The sequence below is a fragment of the Falco naumanni genome, chromosome 6 (genome assembly GCF_017639655.2).
Source record: "Falco naumanni isolate bFalNau1 chromosome 6, bFalNau1.pat, whole genome shotgun sequence".
Taxonomy (NCBI): domain Eukaryota; kingdom Metazoa; phylum Chordata; class Aves; order Falconiformes; family Falconidae; genus Falco; species Falco naumanni.
Genome location: NC_054059.1, coordinates 56,512,578 through 56,529,890, shown reverse-complemented (window position 1 = coordinate 56,529,890; position 17,313 = coordinate 56,512,578). Strand labels below are relative to the sequence as shown.

The 17,313-nt window shown below is 41.6% G+C and overlaps 1 protein-coding gene across 7 annotated transcripts in view; it reads right to left on the bottom strand.

Moving 5' to 3' along the window:
* PTPRK (protein tyrosine phosphatase receptor type K) overlaps positions 1 to 17,111 on the bottom strand; it is a 411,664-nt gene extending 394,553 nt beyond the window's left edge. For 3 of the 7 annotated variants that reach the window (XM_040597791.1, XM_040597793.1, XM_040597795.1), the window contains exon 1: positions 16,788 to 17,110. In XM_040597791.1, the coding sequence (XP_040453725.1) occupies positions 16,788 to 16,899 (112 nt within the window). In that variant the 5' untranslated portion in view covers positions 16,900 to 17,110. Of the gene's footprint in view, positions 1 to 16,787 lie in introns of all 7 variants that reach the window. The other 4 variants (XM_040597798.1, XM_040597792.1, XM_040597796.1 and 1 more) reach the window with 2 other exon arrangements.
* Positions 17,112 to 17,313: the final 202 nt, after the last annotated feature.

The window sequence follows — 17,313 nt, the reverse complement described above, 5'->3', positions numbered from 1 at the left end:
ATAAGCTAGAATAAAGTTTAAGGAAAACCAAGCATAAGCACACACCTACCTTTTTCCTAAAAAAAGGTTGTGCCTTAACATTGAAGTGTTTAAATACAGAAATATATTATACAGTTTTCTAGCAGATAAACATAGACTGTGAATTTGCAGTTCCCTCCTCCCCAAGGGAAGCCTAACTTCTGAAACTCTATGCTTTCAGGAGCTGTTGAAACGACAGAGGTAGAAAAAACTGTTTGATATGTCAATAATGACATTGATCCTCCATTGCTTAAGCAGAAACCTTATTTGCTTATTACTTACTATGTAACAAAGAGGATTAAATATGAGAAGAGTGAACTTGCCATGATTTGTTCTGCAACATTAATAAAACGTTCAATAGTAGTTTTGTTGCTAAGTCTGCTGAAGTAAAATGTTCAAATGGCCTTGGAAGAATCTATTTGACAACAGAGCATTAGTCTCCAAAAGAAAGTCAAGGCTATTTACTATGCAAGTGCTATAAGATCATCCCCTTGGTATGGAGAATGCATGTTTATCTTCTTTCCAAATCAGATTTTCGTTATTCTGCGTGACATTAATCTCCATGGGGTGGACACCTCTGTGAAGATGCAATGGTTCATCTCCTGGTTCTGGTCAATTCTTGTTTTAATCTCATTTCCAGATCAGAGCCTTCACACATCGCAAGGTATTAATCTCTATAGGGGCAGACATCTCAGCTGGCCTTAGTGCACAGCTCCCCCCCTTCTGGTCAATTCTTATTTTAATTCCAATTTCCTGTGATTTATATTCCTCTTTCAAGCTTAAAATATTCTACTTTGCTCTTCTCAACAAGTCTCCTGCTTCTCTTCAGAAATTTTCCACAGGAAAACTCAGAACCATGGTAGATGTTTTTGGTGTTACTGACAGGTGCAGATGTTATTGGTATTATCGTTAATAAGTGTCTTACCATCAACATTACTTGCAAACATACTGATAATGCTTGCCTTATTAAGAACTAGTTTTCTCAGTGGGGTTTAACTATGCAGCCTTGCTTCATATAAAATTTCACTTGCCTGTTTCAGGATGGGATAAGCCACACCTAGGTAACATACTAGTTAAAACAATAGAATTTAAAGTATAATGCCTTATCATAGACTTTCTGATTGACAGTCAGGTCTCTGGGCACACAGTCTTCCTGCAAAATAAGGGTGTAGTAAACAGGCTTCACAGGAACATCATGAGGCTAAAGTAGTTCAGGTCTCTCAAATATTAGTCAGGCAACAGGGGCAACAGAATCTTGGAACAAGACAGAACCAGAGATCTTCAGCCTGTATGATATCTGGCCTCAAAATGTTTGACACCCTATCTTTGTTCTTCCCACTGAATATAGACTGCTGTATGAATACAGTATCCAATTTCACTATCTAAACAAGCTTTCAGTTTTCCCTGCTAGGTTTGCTTCTCATCAACAGATTAACATATAAACATCCTCTTCATCTCCCATTTGTTACCACTTGAAAAATCTACTACCAAATCAGAGAATCATAGAAGAGAATCATAGAATAGAATCATAGAATCTTTTAGGTTGGAAAAGGTCTTTGAGATCAAGTCCAACCACTTACCCAGGACTGCCATGTCCATCACAAAACTACGTCCCTAAGCACCACATCTATGCATTTTTTTTTAAACACTTCCAGGGATGGTGATTCCACCACCTCCCTGGGCAGCCTGTTCCAACGCTTGACCACCCTTTCGATGAAGAAATTTTTCCTAACATCCAATCTAAATCTCCCTTGGTAAAACTTGAGGCCATTTCCTCTTGTCCTGTCCCTCTGCCCAAATCCCTCTGCATAGGCTTCCTGCCCTCCAGCAGCTGAACACTCCCCCCCAGCTTGGTATCACCTGGAAACTTACTGAAGGTGCACTCAATCCCCTCATCCTCATCACTGCCGAAAATATTAAACAGAACTGTCCCCAATACTGAGCCCTGGGAAACACCACTGTTAACACCGATGGTTAAATCCACAACACATAGAGGCCATGTTTTTAAAAAGGGCAACAGACATAATTTCAAAAATATCACTGTTTCAGAATATGTTACTCTTCATTTTTTTGTCCCACTGTATTTTTATATACTCTCTTGCAGGAAGCCTTTCTAATGTCCTATCTTTTTTTTTTTTTTTTAAATAAGCTGTACCTGTGTTAGGAAAAGAGCAGGTAAAAAATTAATGCCCTGGTTGGTTGCCTCCATTTACCAAGCACTAGTTTGTTTCTCAGCACAGTTCTTATACAAATGAGCTACACCACCACATTCAGAGATCAAACCAGAAGCTCCACACCTGAAGTGCTCCAAGGGGAAGCTTGGCTTGGAGTTAGTAGACTATGTACAGTGAGATTCCGAGGAATGCAACACAGCAGTGACAGCTGGCCTATAGGAAAGAAACATCTAATCTGAGGTAAGCAATCTTTAAGCAAGAGCTTCACTTTTCATAACACTTCAGTTCACTGACCAGCATTTATTGCACCAAATTGCTTGCCAATGGAGATACAGCCACAGTCCTCCTAAGACACAGCAAAGCAGAATTGTATGACAGTTACTAGTGTCACAGATAAAACTGCCAAGATCCTTCTAAAGTTCTCACCATAGCAGGTCATAAAACTTCAGCAGCAAAAAGGCAGTGCAGCTAAATGTGCAGAGAAATCCACCCAAACATAACCTTATTTTACCTTTGGAAAAAATTTTTTAAAATGTTTCTATTCACAGCCATTCAAATTAAAAGCTTAAATTAAAAAAGGAAGCCTTCCTACTTATCCAGGTGAGTGGATTTTCCAAGTCTTCTATTCAAAACTTTTTGGAAAGCAAACTGAATTAACACTTCAGAACATTTATCCGAGCTTTGATTTCATTTAATTTTACCATGCATTTTCATTTATATACACAGTCCTTATGGCTGGCTGGCTGCTATGCTACTATCTTCTGCAATCCATTAGCCTGTTTTCAAACACTGATTACAGTCTCCCTTTAAGAAAATCTTCTTTGCCCATGTGCTTCATCTCCTGCTATTATAACATTCCATCATGCCAGAATCTGTAAACTGTGTCTGAGAACAAACTACTCTGTCTTAGGTAAACTGATGAGTCATGTATGAAAGAAATCAAAAATACTCCAGGGAACCTAGAAGTGTTTATATATTTTGCCATGTATAAACACATTCCTCAAACAGCCATTGGGTCCATTTATGAGCTATACATCAATTACTGAACATTTACATAGGAGATAAAATCATTGGTAGTTTATCTTATATACTGCTAAAGGCAAAGCCTCTTTATTATAACTTATTTAGAAATTTTCAATATGTGCAGCTCCGATGTTCTTAATGTTGTTACACTTTTTTCCCCTTCCCAAAATGACAGAAATTCTGAGGTCCCATCTCCGTCTTTTTTCCTTTTTAAATTGGGCTCTGAACCTCAGAAGTGTAAGGAAATAGCAACTTCTCTGGGGCTAAACATAGCCAAAGTAATCTTTCACATAAGAAGGCCCCATTTTGCTTAAATACCAAGGCCACATGCAGCCTTCTCTTTCTTAATCCTTACACAAAGAAATGTAAATTTAATCAGATGCTTGATTACTATAGTTGGAATACAGTAAACAAGCAGGTGAGAGAACTTAAAAGAAAGGCAGGAAGGATACTGTGACAAATGACAGTCAGCTGTGATGCAGAATTTCTCAGAAAAGGATTAGGAAGTAAACAGAAACCAGTTTCACCTGGATTCCTCCTCAACGAAGCCTTTTTAATACAGTAAACTGGAAGATACAGATATCATGATCTGGGAGTTCAAAAAACCCCGCACCAATAAAACAAAGGCTGAGCAGAAGCAAGGGCAAAACTAAAGAATTATCAGGAAAGTTACGAAAACCCCCTGACTTGCAGCTGAGAGCAAAAAAAGTGAGATCTTAAGCAAGAAGGTATTCATCCACCAGGCGAGTACACTGGTTTGGTTTTGTGTGCCGTTTCATCTGGCAATACAGTCAACATACAGCATGAGTAGAGTGGTTTGGAATTTTACTTATTACTGCCCACACACCTACAACTGTCAGAGTAACATAATGATGATAAAACATGAATTATTCTTAAAGTACCAAAAGCTGAAGAGCAGCAACAAGAATGAGTTTCACTTCTTTTGATTGTCAGTCCACATTTTGCGTCTCACAGAATAATGCCATCCTCCTCACTGACGGCACGCTGCTGAAGAAAAACTCATCGACTTCAAGACTTTGTTAATAGATTTCCAGACCCTTCCGCCACTTTTTAATATGACACTTCCTTCTTCAAACCTTTGGTTTGGCTGTGTAGCTGCAAGGCTGCCACCATCTCACGACTCAAATCTCAACTGCAAGACAGTAACTTCTGCAATGTGGAAGAATATAGAAAAGGATTTAAGATCTTTATGGTTTAAGGGCATTTTTTTAATGATAAAATTTTGATCCCAGGACCTATTTTTTTCCTTTGACAGAAGTCCTTTAAAAACAATAATAATTATATATTATTGTATAATAGAAATATTAATATATGGTGCCATATTACGTATGTTATTCTGTATTATATAATGAATAATAATAATTATTATTACATGGATTTTGTGGCCAAAACATGAAAAAAAGTAGTGCACTTATGCCTCCCCTATATTTCATAAATCAAAGTAAGATTATATAATTCCCCCTCCCCCCTTTTAAAAGTAGCATTCAGGGAAAAAACTGCCTTCATTACAGTTTTGTTGCCAGTTACAGCTCCTGCCCTGCCCAGGGAACAGTATTTAGCAAAAATGTAACACAGTATCCATTTGGTCATCAACATTGGCCCCCAAAGTGAAACACACTGCTACTTTGTTTCAAAGACAAATAAACATTTGCCAATTTCATTCACCTGTGCCTGTGTCCTTTAGGGACTGCCTAATACATAAACTTACTAAGTAATTTGAACATTTTCTTCGGCATTTGGCCTAATGTTTTTTTTTCAGGTTTCGGCTCACAATGCAAACACTTCACACCCAAGTGCTCCGTGTGTGTGTATGCGTGTGTTTGGTTTTTAATCATGCATTCACTTCCATTAAACAGATTTTTTTCCTCATTCTCTTAACTCCAATGTCATAGAGTAAGACTAACCTATAAATTACTTAAGGTTGCTTTCAGGTGACAAGAAAAAAATAGGTGTTTTAAGAGAGGGATGGCCAAATTATTTCCCTGAAACACAAACTATCTAATACTTGTTTTCATTCCCATTTCCATGATCAAGTAAACAGAGAGAGGCGTTTATAGTTTGCATCTAGATACTATCAATATCCAAGCAAAGCCATCCAACAGATTATTTCAGTATTCCTAGGGTCTGCAAATGTCACTATTAATCACAAATGCTACTCTTCCAGGTTCACAGCCTCATCACGTAGCTCATAAAGCTCAGACCGAAGATTTTCAAATGCATGGTTTCTGTCAAATTGAAAGTAATGTACAGTCTCCCCCCTTCTGAATGGTCATAAAGAACATCTGTGCAGTCTGTCTAAACGAGAGCATAATCTTGCCCTTCCCCAGTGCCGGTCACTTAACACAGCTCCTTGTTCAACAGTTGACAGAAACACCAATGAATCACCAGAAGAACTGAACATCTGGAGTATAAACTCAAAGAAATACAAAGAAGCAAGCCAGGGCGAACAACCACCACCCCCCAAAAAAGCCGTTTAGTCTATCTACTGCAATGTGTTTAAAACAACCTATAAACTGAACCTGGTAGTTTGCTGCTGTGCAGACACAGGATACACAAAGTATGAAGAACTCACTCATCCCTGGAAAGGACTGCAGACCTGGAAGCACTTCATGCCTTCCATATGACTCAGAAGGAGCTGTTAACCTACCATGCAGTATTTAACTAAATCAGTACACAGGGATTTCAAAAGGAAAGGGAAGGGGAAAAAAAAAGTACTGAGAATAACACACCACCTAATAACGCAACACCTTCCCACTTAGGCAAGATGAATCAAAGTGTTAAACTCACTTTATCAAAGAAAAAGGCTAAACAGTTGGGCTATTAACAGCATTCAGACTCAGTAACTACTAACAGAATTGTTTTAAAAATATTAAAACTTGATATTTAAAAGAAAAGTTATTTGACTGACAACTTCTCATTGCCGTATTTCAGCCACCTTAGCTGGGGGGGGGGGGGAGTCATCTTTACGTTCTATAGCATTACACCCATCTATTTAGTCTGTGTTTACCAGGGAAATTATATTCCCTTTAATTACCAAGCTTTGTTTCAACAGATTCAGAAATCCAAACCATTACACACTACAGGTTTTGCTCTCACCTGGAAATAGTAACACATTATAGCTTTATGCATGTATGCAACAAGGAGGTGAAGGGTTTTCTTGGGGGTGGGGGTTGTTAATAGTTTGTCATAGTATCTGAAAGAAAAGGTAGTAAGGAATAGGAAAGCACACGCCACAGATATACAAATGCAAGAAGCTTAAATAGACCTTTTGCACTAAAAAAAGATCACACACACAAAGTATTCATATGCTGAAGAGCTGGAAAGCCTGTGGAAGTAGTTTGCAATTTCTAGTATTTTCACAAGTTGGGTCAAGATGGATTACTAGTAAAAACTGCAAAAAGAGTATTTGTTTGTCTTTTCCGAATTTAATAAGGAAAGTCAATTTTATTGCATTTCTGTTGAGAAAAAGAGGAAAGCCTCTTTCACTGGAAATTTTCTAGCCTGAAAAAACTGAACACTGAACACATCAAACAATGCTGCCACGTGAAGACAGATTAAGTCTGTAGTTCAGTGAAAGAACATACAAATACATATTAAAGCTTCCTGAAAAGTCTAATGATATTTATACTCATTAACCATTCTTGAGAAAGGAATCTCATATAACTTACCTCATACACCTTCAATTATGGCATGAAACCCCTAACATTGACTTAAAACTCGCCCAAGAAAAAAGAAGAGTCAAAGAGATGGGGCGGGGGGGACACGACACGGGACGGGACGACTTGACAGCAAGATGTAGGATAAGAAGAATAGTGGGCAAATGACAATCCATGGTTTTTTTTCAGGGACAAGGGAAGGGATTATGGGATGGTTCTGTGGTTCTGAGTTTGGTTTGGGTTTTTTTGTTTATTTCATATTATTTTTAAACGAACACTTATCTCCTCTGTAAAACCTATGACAGAAAGCACTGAAAAGCTAATACCCCCATGTTTTAGTGTATTGTCTCCTTAAAACATATACAATACTCAGATTTCAGCACACTAATTTTAGAGATAACCGAAGAAATTTCTTCTGCAAATATAAAAAAGCATTTCTTCAAAGGAATCAGAGATTGAACAAAATATAAAACTATCATAAGTATTTTGGGTTAATAGATTTTAACAAATTGTCCCTTTAAAGCATTTTAAGTACAGTGGTGACAATCAGCACTCAGAACTTATCTCTGCTGCATGAAGTCATGAACTCAGCTTTCTTTCTTCAGCACTCTCATGGCTGATAAGTGCTTTCAAATTTACAGAGAACAGGCAAACAGTAAGACGAGGAGCACCAAGACAAATTATGTTCCCCATTTTGATCTTATTTCAGCCTAATACCACACAGAGATGATACAGATATAGTGAAGTGATAAAATATCAAATCAGAACATTCTTCTAATTAATAGCTATTGGGCAAGGCTCTACTAGGTCTTATAATTTCAAATTTTAACTGTATCAAAGATAACAAAAGCAGCCTAAAGTTTCAGAACTTCAATGTATTTTTTTCTTTAATTACTTAAATCCTTAAATGATTTTAAAAGCAACAGGTATCCTAAATCACACTATAGGATTCACAAACATGACCTGTATTTGGAAGTAACCAAAAAAAAAAAAAAATTGTAGTTCAATTAAGTAGCTATCCAGTCAAAATTTTCATTCTGAGCTCCTCTGAATTCATTCGAACTACAGCCACGATTATTCTTCATAACATTTTTCTCTTTTGGTTAATATTCATCAGTCATTTTTACTGTTAGAGAAGAAGTGTTTACAAAAGAAAGTATACAACTCCAACTCAGAATAGAGTAACCAGTGTGTAATAATTAGAATGAACATACCATAATTTAATTGCAGCAGAACTTGGTTTTAAAGCATACAACAGTGTCTCATAAGTCAGTAGAATTAAGTTCATGACATGGTAATTGAGAAATGGCTTATGTTGCTACTTAATAAATATAATCACATGTTTTTAGTAAGTGGTAGCAGAAATAAATGACTTGCCGACAAATTGAAGGGTCCAATCTTTCATACACTGGCTAATGCAAATAGCCTCATATTACCCACAGTACTGAGCAACAAATTTAATCTTTACACAGCACCAATCCTCAAGCAATTAAGTCTCTCAAATCTTTTACTGAAGCATATACTTTATGTATTACTGTAAATATCAGCCAATTCCATATACATACAATCTTCTTAAAAAGAACAAATGCCTGACAAGCCCATGCACACAGTGCTTTCTAGCTTAAAACAAGTTTTTACATGTTAAAGTTAATTCATGCTTTTGGAAAATACTCGTGGGGGGAGGGGGTTCTCCGTACTTATTAGACCAGCGCATCTCTTTCAGACCTCATTCACACTCAAAGGTTCCTTTTGTTTGCATGCCTACCATTAAGTAATTTGAGGGGGAAGAAAAACACCCAAACTTACTAGTAAATATAGCTATGCCAGCAAGAAATCCTAATGCAATCCCAGGTTTTAAACATACAGGGGAAAAAGTTTACAATTATGGCTTATTCTGCTTGAGAAAGCAGTTCAACGTTATCAGCACAAGGTTGCCCCATTGCTGCAACATTTGCTGTGACTTTTGGGAGGCCCTCCTTCCTTTCGGCAGTGGCCAGCACCTCTCCCTCCTCTATAAGGAGCCTCAAATGTTTTTAACCAGACTAGTGTATCATTTATACGTTGTGTTATTGCTCTATAGCAAGTCCTGCTGCTATATGCTTATGCTATGTTCTTACCCCAGAATACAGCTACATGTTACAGATGTTTCAACAAATACATTTACTCAAATCCCTGATCATCTACTCAGTGCTTTAAGGACACATGGCCCTGTTGAGGCTCAATTCAGTAGCCCGAATTCTACAACCACTTTATCAACAGCAGAAATTACCTTGATTAACAATTTCACAGAACTTTTCATCTGCAGTCCTTCAAATAAACCAAGTTGCAGCACTGTGCCATTAGTTCATTGTTTTCATACTAGGTAATCTATTAGCTGCTGATGAATATTTTTAGACTGTTTCAAATAAAACAGCGCAAAGGCTGTCAAGGCAAAGATTTGGCCATGACAGAAACCACAAAATAGATTTGGTTAGGTCAACAAATAAATGGTTCCTAACTAAAATAAGAGTTGAGGTTTGTTAATAAAAACTCCAACTTTTATAGACATTAAATTTCAGTAACAAAATGCAAACCTAAAAACTTTTGTTGTTTCAAATTCACTGGTCAATATTTAGGTTTTGCCTTTCAATGCAAATTGAAAATGCAGCTAATTTCCAGAGAAATACATCAGATACTAAGACAACTAAAAAGAGCTCCTTAAATGCATAAATATTCTTTATACTGGATAATTTTAAGCTTATTTCCACAACTTTAATGGTTATAAGCAGGTCAATATTCAGAAAGAAAAAAAAGATATCAAGTAGTTTCACATGCCACAAATGTCAGCTTTTGAAATCTGAGGGGTGTATGTGCATGTACGTACAAAAAACTCTAGAATAAAAAGCTGTTCTTTTGTCATATTCAGTGTTTTGGGGGCTGGGGCAGCATGCAACTTTTTTGCTTGTTTCTTTGTTTAAACACACCACTGAGTTGACACAAATACTAATAACTTCTCGCTCAGGAAAAGATTTCAGTATGTTTCTGTTAGCTCTGATATTTATGAAACTTCTGGAAAATGCAAACATGACTTTCAATTATAGAGCTTCCTAGTGAAGGAACAGACTGTAAGTGACTCTAAACTACATGGCAAGCATGCACTATAGGTGACTACAAAGTGGGTAGTTTGCATAGTTTTAGACTGCATACTTTAAAGTCACCTGTAGTCAAGGCTTACCAGGAAGCAGCGCAAGGCCTTTCTGACCTACAAAATTATGTGCAGCAAGACTTTATGCTCAGCCAGATGCTACAACATTGTCACTGGTGCCATTTACCGCTCCTCAACCGGCTCATTCTGGCCTTTGGAAACCATGACCATTTTTCTTCTTCTAGCCACATCCACATCTCATGGACAATCCTTCTTAAACAGCCCACAGGATGGGGAAGGACAGATCACACAGACTAAAAAGTGAAACTGCAGAACCTGGCTTTAAACCAGTTCCTGCTGCACCTTAAAACCAGGTGTCACAACATCCTCTAATTCTAGCCAAGCGTCACCTCCTCCGAGCCCTCTACTGCCTGCCATCACACCTGCTCTCTATTACGTGCCATTAGAAGGCCACTTCTTGTTTATAAATTTATATAATAAATGCCTGAGCTATCTATTATAATGAAATAACATGTTTAAGGCCAGTTTACTCAAAGATGCGTGTCAGCAAGAGACACTAGCACTGTGTCATCAGTTTGCATGCAGTCAGCCGGAACGAAGCCTCAGCCACCTTCACCCAGCCTAACCCCTCCAGCTCCAGAGGGAACGCTGGGCCTCTCTTCCCACCCCACTCCGTGCCCTCCTGCTCTTTACACTTCCTCGGGTGAACAAAGTGCTGCATGGAGAACTGAGTGTAGAGCCAACGTGACTCAAAACAGCACAGGTTCACCCGACATGAGCTGCACTGCAATTACAGCTTGCTGTCAAACCGAGCCATCCCACCACCAGCCCTCATCCTCTCATACATCAAATTCATGTGGCCACACATATGCAAATCGGCTAAACTCATTGATCACAAGGAAACTTATCTTTCCTCCAAGAGGACGGACAAAGCTAAACCAACTCACCCACAGGCCACACGGTGGCCAGATCTAGCACAGGCAAAGACCCAAGAGCCATTCAAGTAATGAAAATGCCCCCTTCTGCAGCAGCAGTAAGTTAAGTTAGCTTAATGGCATTGGCAGATTGTAATTGAAGCTCCAAATCCGAGTGCACACTTTTGGGAGCAGCAGTCCAAAGGCATCTTTCCATGACACTAATAACCTATGACAGATGGGATACCATCAGCACATGAAAACACGAGGAAGGTCCCGACTGACTCAGTTATCAGGACTAAAGCAATAGTTTTGGAAGCTTCCTATTACACAACCAACAGGATTTGTGTTGCAAAAGGTAGAGCTGGGATTTCACCAAAACAAAGCAAAGCTGACAGTGATGTATCCAACTCCTGAGAGGTAAGATGACCTAAAGGTCTTCCAGCTAGAGGTCATACAAAGACATCATAAAGACTTCAGAGCAAGCAACAACTATATAGCAGCATTGCAGAACTCTGCATGTTAATCCAGATACCGCCCATCTTTACATTTAAGGGGATAAACTCTTTTTAACTCACTTGTATTAACACCATTTCAGAAAGAGAGGACAAACCACAGTGGTAAGTATTTAACAGGTTAACTCCCCTAGACTTCCAATACAAGGTCACAGGTCCCTCAAGAGCCTTGCTTAAAAGTTGTCCCCACCCCAAAAGGGCTAGTTACGGACTCTCCTTTTCAAGAGTCCTGCTGTTCACTGACACAGACACCCCACAGACCATCATTTAACTGCAAGATCTCAGCTGGCCAGTAATGAAATACATAGATCCAACAAAGCATCCGCTCACAACCAGGAGTGGGACAAATGGTCAAAAAAAGCAAAGCAAATGTCAGGATCACACTATGGATAGGGAACACTACAGAAATCATCATTAAGCACTGCATAAATACATCAGGCAGCTGTCTCTTGGATACTCTGCGTAGTGTAGAACTGGGAAAGAGAAGGCTGATAAGTGATGAAAAGAAGATATGGAATGGTACCTTTTTAGCAAGCGGCTACAACTGGACTTTCCCAACTAGAAAAGGAACAGTTGAGAGAGGGTGGAAAAGTCCTGCATGACATGGAGAAGGTAAGTTGGGAGAAATGATTAACAATCTCTTAATGTAAGAGCTAGGAGACATAAAATCCAACCAGCAATTTCAAAGAACAAAGGGCCATATCTTTTTCCATACAACATATGGATTCCTTGTCACAAAGTAAAGCAAATGCTAAAAACAATACAAGCTGAAGATGTTATTAGGCACAATCATGGTCACAAAAATCCAGTTGCAACATTAAATACCAACATATTGCCTCTGTGGACAGACAGTACCCAGAGGAAGTCACTCACCTTGCCAAAATCCCTCTTCCCTGAGTGTCCCTTGTCAGATACTGAGCTAGGTAGACCTATGCCCTGATCTTGTGCAGACTGCTTACCTACCCCGAACCCCCACTTTTTCTTTGTTTGTTTTGGAGTTTTATTTATTTATTTTTAGTTATCTTAAGTAGATCTTAAGTAAGGGCAAGACATCTACCTGGTTTAAGATGCCCTGTTTACATCACTACCAAGCTGATCAAGCAGTACCATGATTTCTCAGACAAAAGGGACCAAACAAGCTTTCTGTCATCACTGTGTTCTGGGTGCTTTCAATTCCATCTCAACCAGTCAAGTGCCACTTTGAAAATTTATATATGATTTATAACTGTAATAATGCATCTGAAAATACAAATAGACAAGTGATCAGTGAACCAACAGTGCCAAGGAAGGAGATGAATGTTTAGAGGAAAGGAAAATGTTTGGGAAGGAGGGGGTGAAAGTGAGAAAAGAACTTTACTTTTAATTCCACTCATCTTCCATACAATTTGTCAATACATTTTAACAGCTTGGTGGAAAAAATAGCTACTGAGAAGTCTCTTATCCATACACGCCTACCTGCACAAGTGTCTCTTGTATACCACACACAAGTTGTAGCACATCCAAGGATGAAATATGACTGAAGCACTTTTGCTGTTCTGACAGCAAAGGGCCAATTTGATTTTAATTACTTAAAAGTATTTTTAAACATTTTCAAAAAGCCCTTTATTTCTTCTACTACAAATGAAAAAAATTAGATATGCTTATTATGATTTTCATATATTTTAAGTAAGTTAACTTACAAAATCCTTATAAAACAAATAATACCTTCTACTTTAAAATATCAAATTTCTGAGTTAGATTCTCTCCAAAAGACAGACTATAACTGCTTTAGGGGGGGTGGGGGGTGTTAAACCAGAAATATTTACTCTTGCCTGTTCATTTGTGACACTGTAACCGCTTTGCATGAGAAAGCCTGAGGAATAACTACTCTAATAGCAGACTTCCACTTGTAAAACATACAGTCCTCCTTTTTATGGTTAACTATCCCTACAGTGTGAAATACCACACTTAAATAACTTCAGGTAAGCTGATGCATTACTAGAATTTTTAGCCTCATACTTTTCATTTAGTATTAAAAAAACCCACACACTTGCACAGACACCATCAGAGGCAGTGCAATGCATATTTCCATCAGCTAGCTGATGAGCCAGCAGCGCTCCTCAAAAACAAAATTTTGAAATATTTCCTTTGCTTTTTTTCTCCAAAAAAATCTGAAAACATGCAAATTGCTAAATATAATATTCAAAAAATACAAGTTTAAAGTGATCAAGTTGTGAAAACAAGCTGAACTTGTTCTTTATCGAACTGTAGGAGTTGTAGATGAAAGAAGGTGCTATATAAGGAATAGCTAGACTTCAACAGAGAACACACTGCCAAAACATTTTGGCCTAGATTCTGACAGGCACGCACCCAAGTTGAAGGGTCATGGAAAGCAGCGGTGTAAAGAAACAATCTACAGAGACCAGAAAAGATTACACTGTGGATTATGGCTGGGTTGAGGAGGCAGAGAGAAGCTGCTTGGGGTTTTTTTCATTTGAGATCTGTGGGGAAAGACAAAATACACAGTGTTTCAATTATGTGCAAAGGGGGTCGAACGGATATACAAGCACAATTTTCAAGACAGCAACAAATTACAAGATGTATCTGGTTCCTTTTCCTAACTTGCTGCTGCTCCTCCTCTTGCCTTCTCATTTGCTTTCATAGAATGTTATGAGATAGATAACCCTGACACACACGCTCCTGAAGAAGGCCAACTTTCAAGAAATTCATACTCTGTAATTTGATTAGATCCTTAATAAACATACAAAAAAATTTATGAAGAATTTTGGATATGGCCAATGTTCACGCTCAGGAGTAGGACAAAGCATAGTGAAAAGGAAATTAAAATCAAATTACAATGAGAGAGATTTGTGAAAGGTCCAGACTGAATTAATAGCCTCATTAATGGCAAAGAAAAATTAGCAGATTTAAATTCTTACAATTCAGACAATAAGAATACTAATAAAGATGAAGCTGAAAATTAGCTAGGTTCAGTTTAACATGGAAAAGTACAGGTCATTGTATTAAGGTGAGGAGGGAAAGCAGTCCAAGGAGGATGCTTGAAGAACAGGTACCCCTGTTAAACAAGAGGTGACCACTATGAAGAAAACAGATGCTCCTGTGTGCACCAAACAGAAATAGCTCATTGTAGGCTGCAGAAAGGCCCTTACTGGAACTGACATACGAACCCCAACTTTTGTGTCCTGCATCTACTGACACCAGGATAAAGATGTCTCATTAACAGAGACACACACGCCTGCTTCAGGGACTGGTTTAGAATAAGGAAAAAAAATAAAGTTTCTGATGGTTATCAAAACCTGAGCCTTCAAACCAAGATAAACCCTAAGTGTTCAGCTCTACATGTGGATATTGAATGTATTTATTAAGAGCCCAAGCACCATACCTTGAACCAAGTACACCGAAAGCACCAGCTACTAAAAAATTTGTTTCTCCAAACCTTCAAGAAAGTCTGAGCTAGTCTCCAATTAATGAACCTCTGACTAGTACAACACATCAGTATTTTTGATGCTTGGTAATAGAAACTAAACTCTCTAGCTGCTAACGTGCTAATACAAAAAAAAAAAAAAATCATGTTTCCTAGATGCAATTGTTCAACTCCTTGACAAGCTTAATCTACTCTGGTCAGAAGGATATTGAACGTTCTTCTCCACTTACCTAATGTACCCCACGGTACCAACCTGGCTTCTTGTACTTGCAATTCCAAAAAGGGCTGCGTGCCATATTTTCAACATAAAATACCATGGCCCATATAAGTTATCAGGACTTCCTACTCGTCTTAGAACAGTGAATAAGTGCATAAAAAATCTTTTATGTAAGAGTTACTTTTGGTGTCCACATTAGCCTGACAAATTACAGTAAAGCAAAAATCACTTGTCTGATTTCAGTATGATTTTGAATGAAAAGATGTTACAGTTGGGCTTACTTTTTTAGCTATTCACACAACATAACAGCTGCATATACGGTACACTTCCCTTCCCCTGGTAAAAGGCTGGTAGGTGCTTACATAATCTTACAATTCTGGTACGCAGACATTAAATTACACACACCGAAGTCAGCCACATAGGAGGAATGTAATCTGTTCAGACCAGCACAATTTCTCTTACTGCTTCAGCACATTTCTTAATCGACGACACATCTGAAATGTCTCAATTAAAAACTAATTTCAGACGGACTGGGGAGGGGGGGGGAAATAAAAGCCGCCTAACTACACATCGGTTCTTACAAAATCGTGCTTCCAGGTCTCACGAATGTAGATACTTTCATTAATGGAAGTTTTCTAATCAGTTTCCTATGAGAAAATCTTCGAACATTTATCCAACTGATGCACTCGGTGCAATTGCAAGTACTACTTAAAAAAAAAAAAAAAAAAAAAAAGCCCAAAGTCTACTTCAGCTAGTCCTTCACGTAATACTTCGCACCGCAAACACGACCACGTTCCCGACACCGCTTCACGCCCAGCGAAGGCAGGACGCTCCGCAAACCGCAGCGGAGGGAAGGTCCGGGGTCCGGCACGGCGAGGCGCTGCCCCGGCCCCACCGCCGACACCGCCCGCCCCGGCCCCGCCGCGGGCTCTGCCCCGCGCCCCCCGGCCAACAACTCACCGCCGCACCGGCCGCAGCTCCCACCGCCCGGCCCCGCCGGCTTTTATCAGCGAAACCCCGCGGCGTGGGGCGGGGGGGGGAGGCAGGGGCGAGAAATTCGCGGATTTCAAACAAAACAGACGCCGGCCCCATATGCTGCTTTCCCTCCCCTTTCTCGCCCACCGCGCGTTTACCGGAGGGGGGGGGGGGGGGGGGGGGGGGGGGATCCCGGTAGCCGGCGCCGTGCCGGCCGTGCATGCCGCCCCGCGCCGGGGGCGAGAGGAGCTCAGCGCCGCGCCCCGCTCGGACGGGGAAGCGGCCGGGGCGCCCCGAGGCTGCGCCCCCCGGCCGGGCACGGAAACGCCGGGAAAAGTTTGAGCGGGGGAAGGGGCGGCAGCAGCGCGGCACCGCCGCCGGCACCGCCGCCACCTGGGAAGCGGCCGGGGCAGAGAAGGAGTTAAGAGGAGGAGGAGGAAGGGGAGCTCGTGAGGCGCCCGGAGCCCGCGCCCTGCCCGCCCCTGCGAGCCCCACGCCGGCAGCCCGCGGGCACAGGCGGGTCCCCCCGCCGCCCCGCGCCCCACGGGGCGGCCCCTCCGCCGCTCCTCGGGGCCCGGAGCCGGGGCCCGGCGCGGTGCCGCCGCCACCCCAGCGACCCCGCCTCCGGTCCCCGGCGGGCACCCCCGCGCGCCGCGACCCCCGCCGCGCCGCCCGCCCTCACCTGGGCGCCGAGCGACCACTCACCTGCGGAGAGCTGGGCCCGGGCCGCCCCGAGCAGAGCGGGCGAGCGGCCGGCCAGCAGGGCGAGCGCCGCCAGCAGCGGCAGCGAGGCGGCGGCGCCGGCCCCCCTGCCCATGCCGACTTGCGGAGAAGTTTCCGAAAGAGGCCGGGGCTGCCCCGGCCCGCGGCGGCGGCGGCGGGCGGAGCTCGCCTCGCCCGCCCCTCCCGCCCCGGCGCCTCGCCGGGAGACCCCCGCGCCGAGGGGCGCCCGCTGGCCCCGGGGCCGCCCGCTGGGGCAGCCGTCTGCGGCGCGAGGAGCGCGGCGGCACCGGCTCCCTCCGCACTCCGGAGTTACTTTGCTGCTGGGCGAGCGGGGAGGGGGGGAGGAGCCGAGCGCGCGCGGCCAACCCCCGCTCCCCGGCACTTGGCAGGGGGAATGTGGGACTCCGGCCCGCAGCCCGGCGCGGGCGCAGCGGCGCCCGGCAGCGCCTCCTGCTGCAGGCGCGGGGGCCAGCACCGCCTCGGATCGGCGCGGCGCGGCGCGGCACGG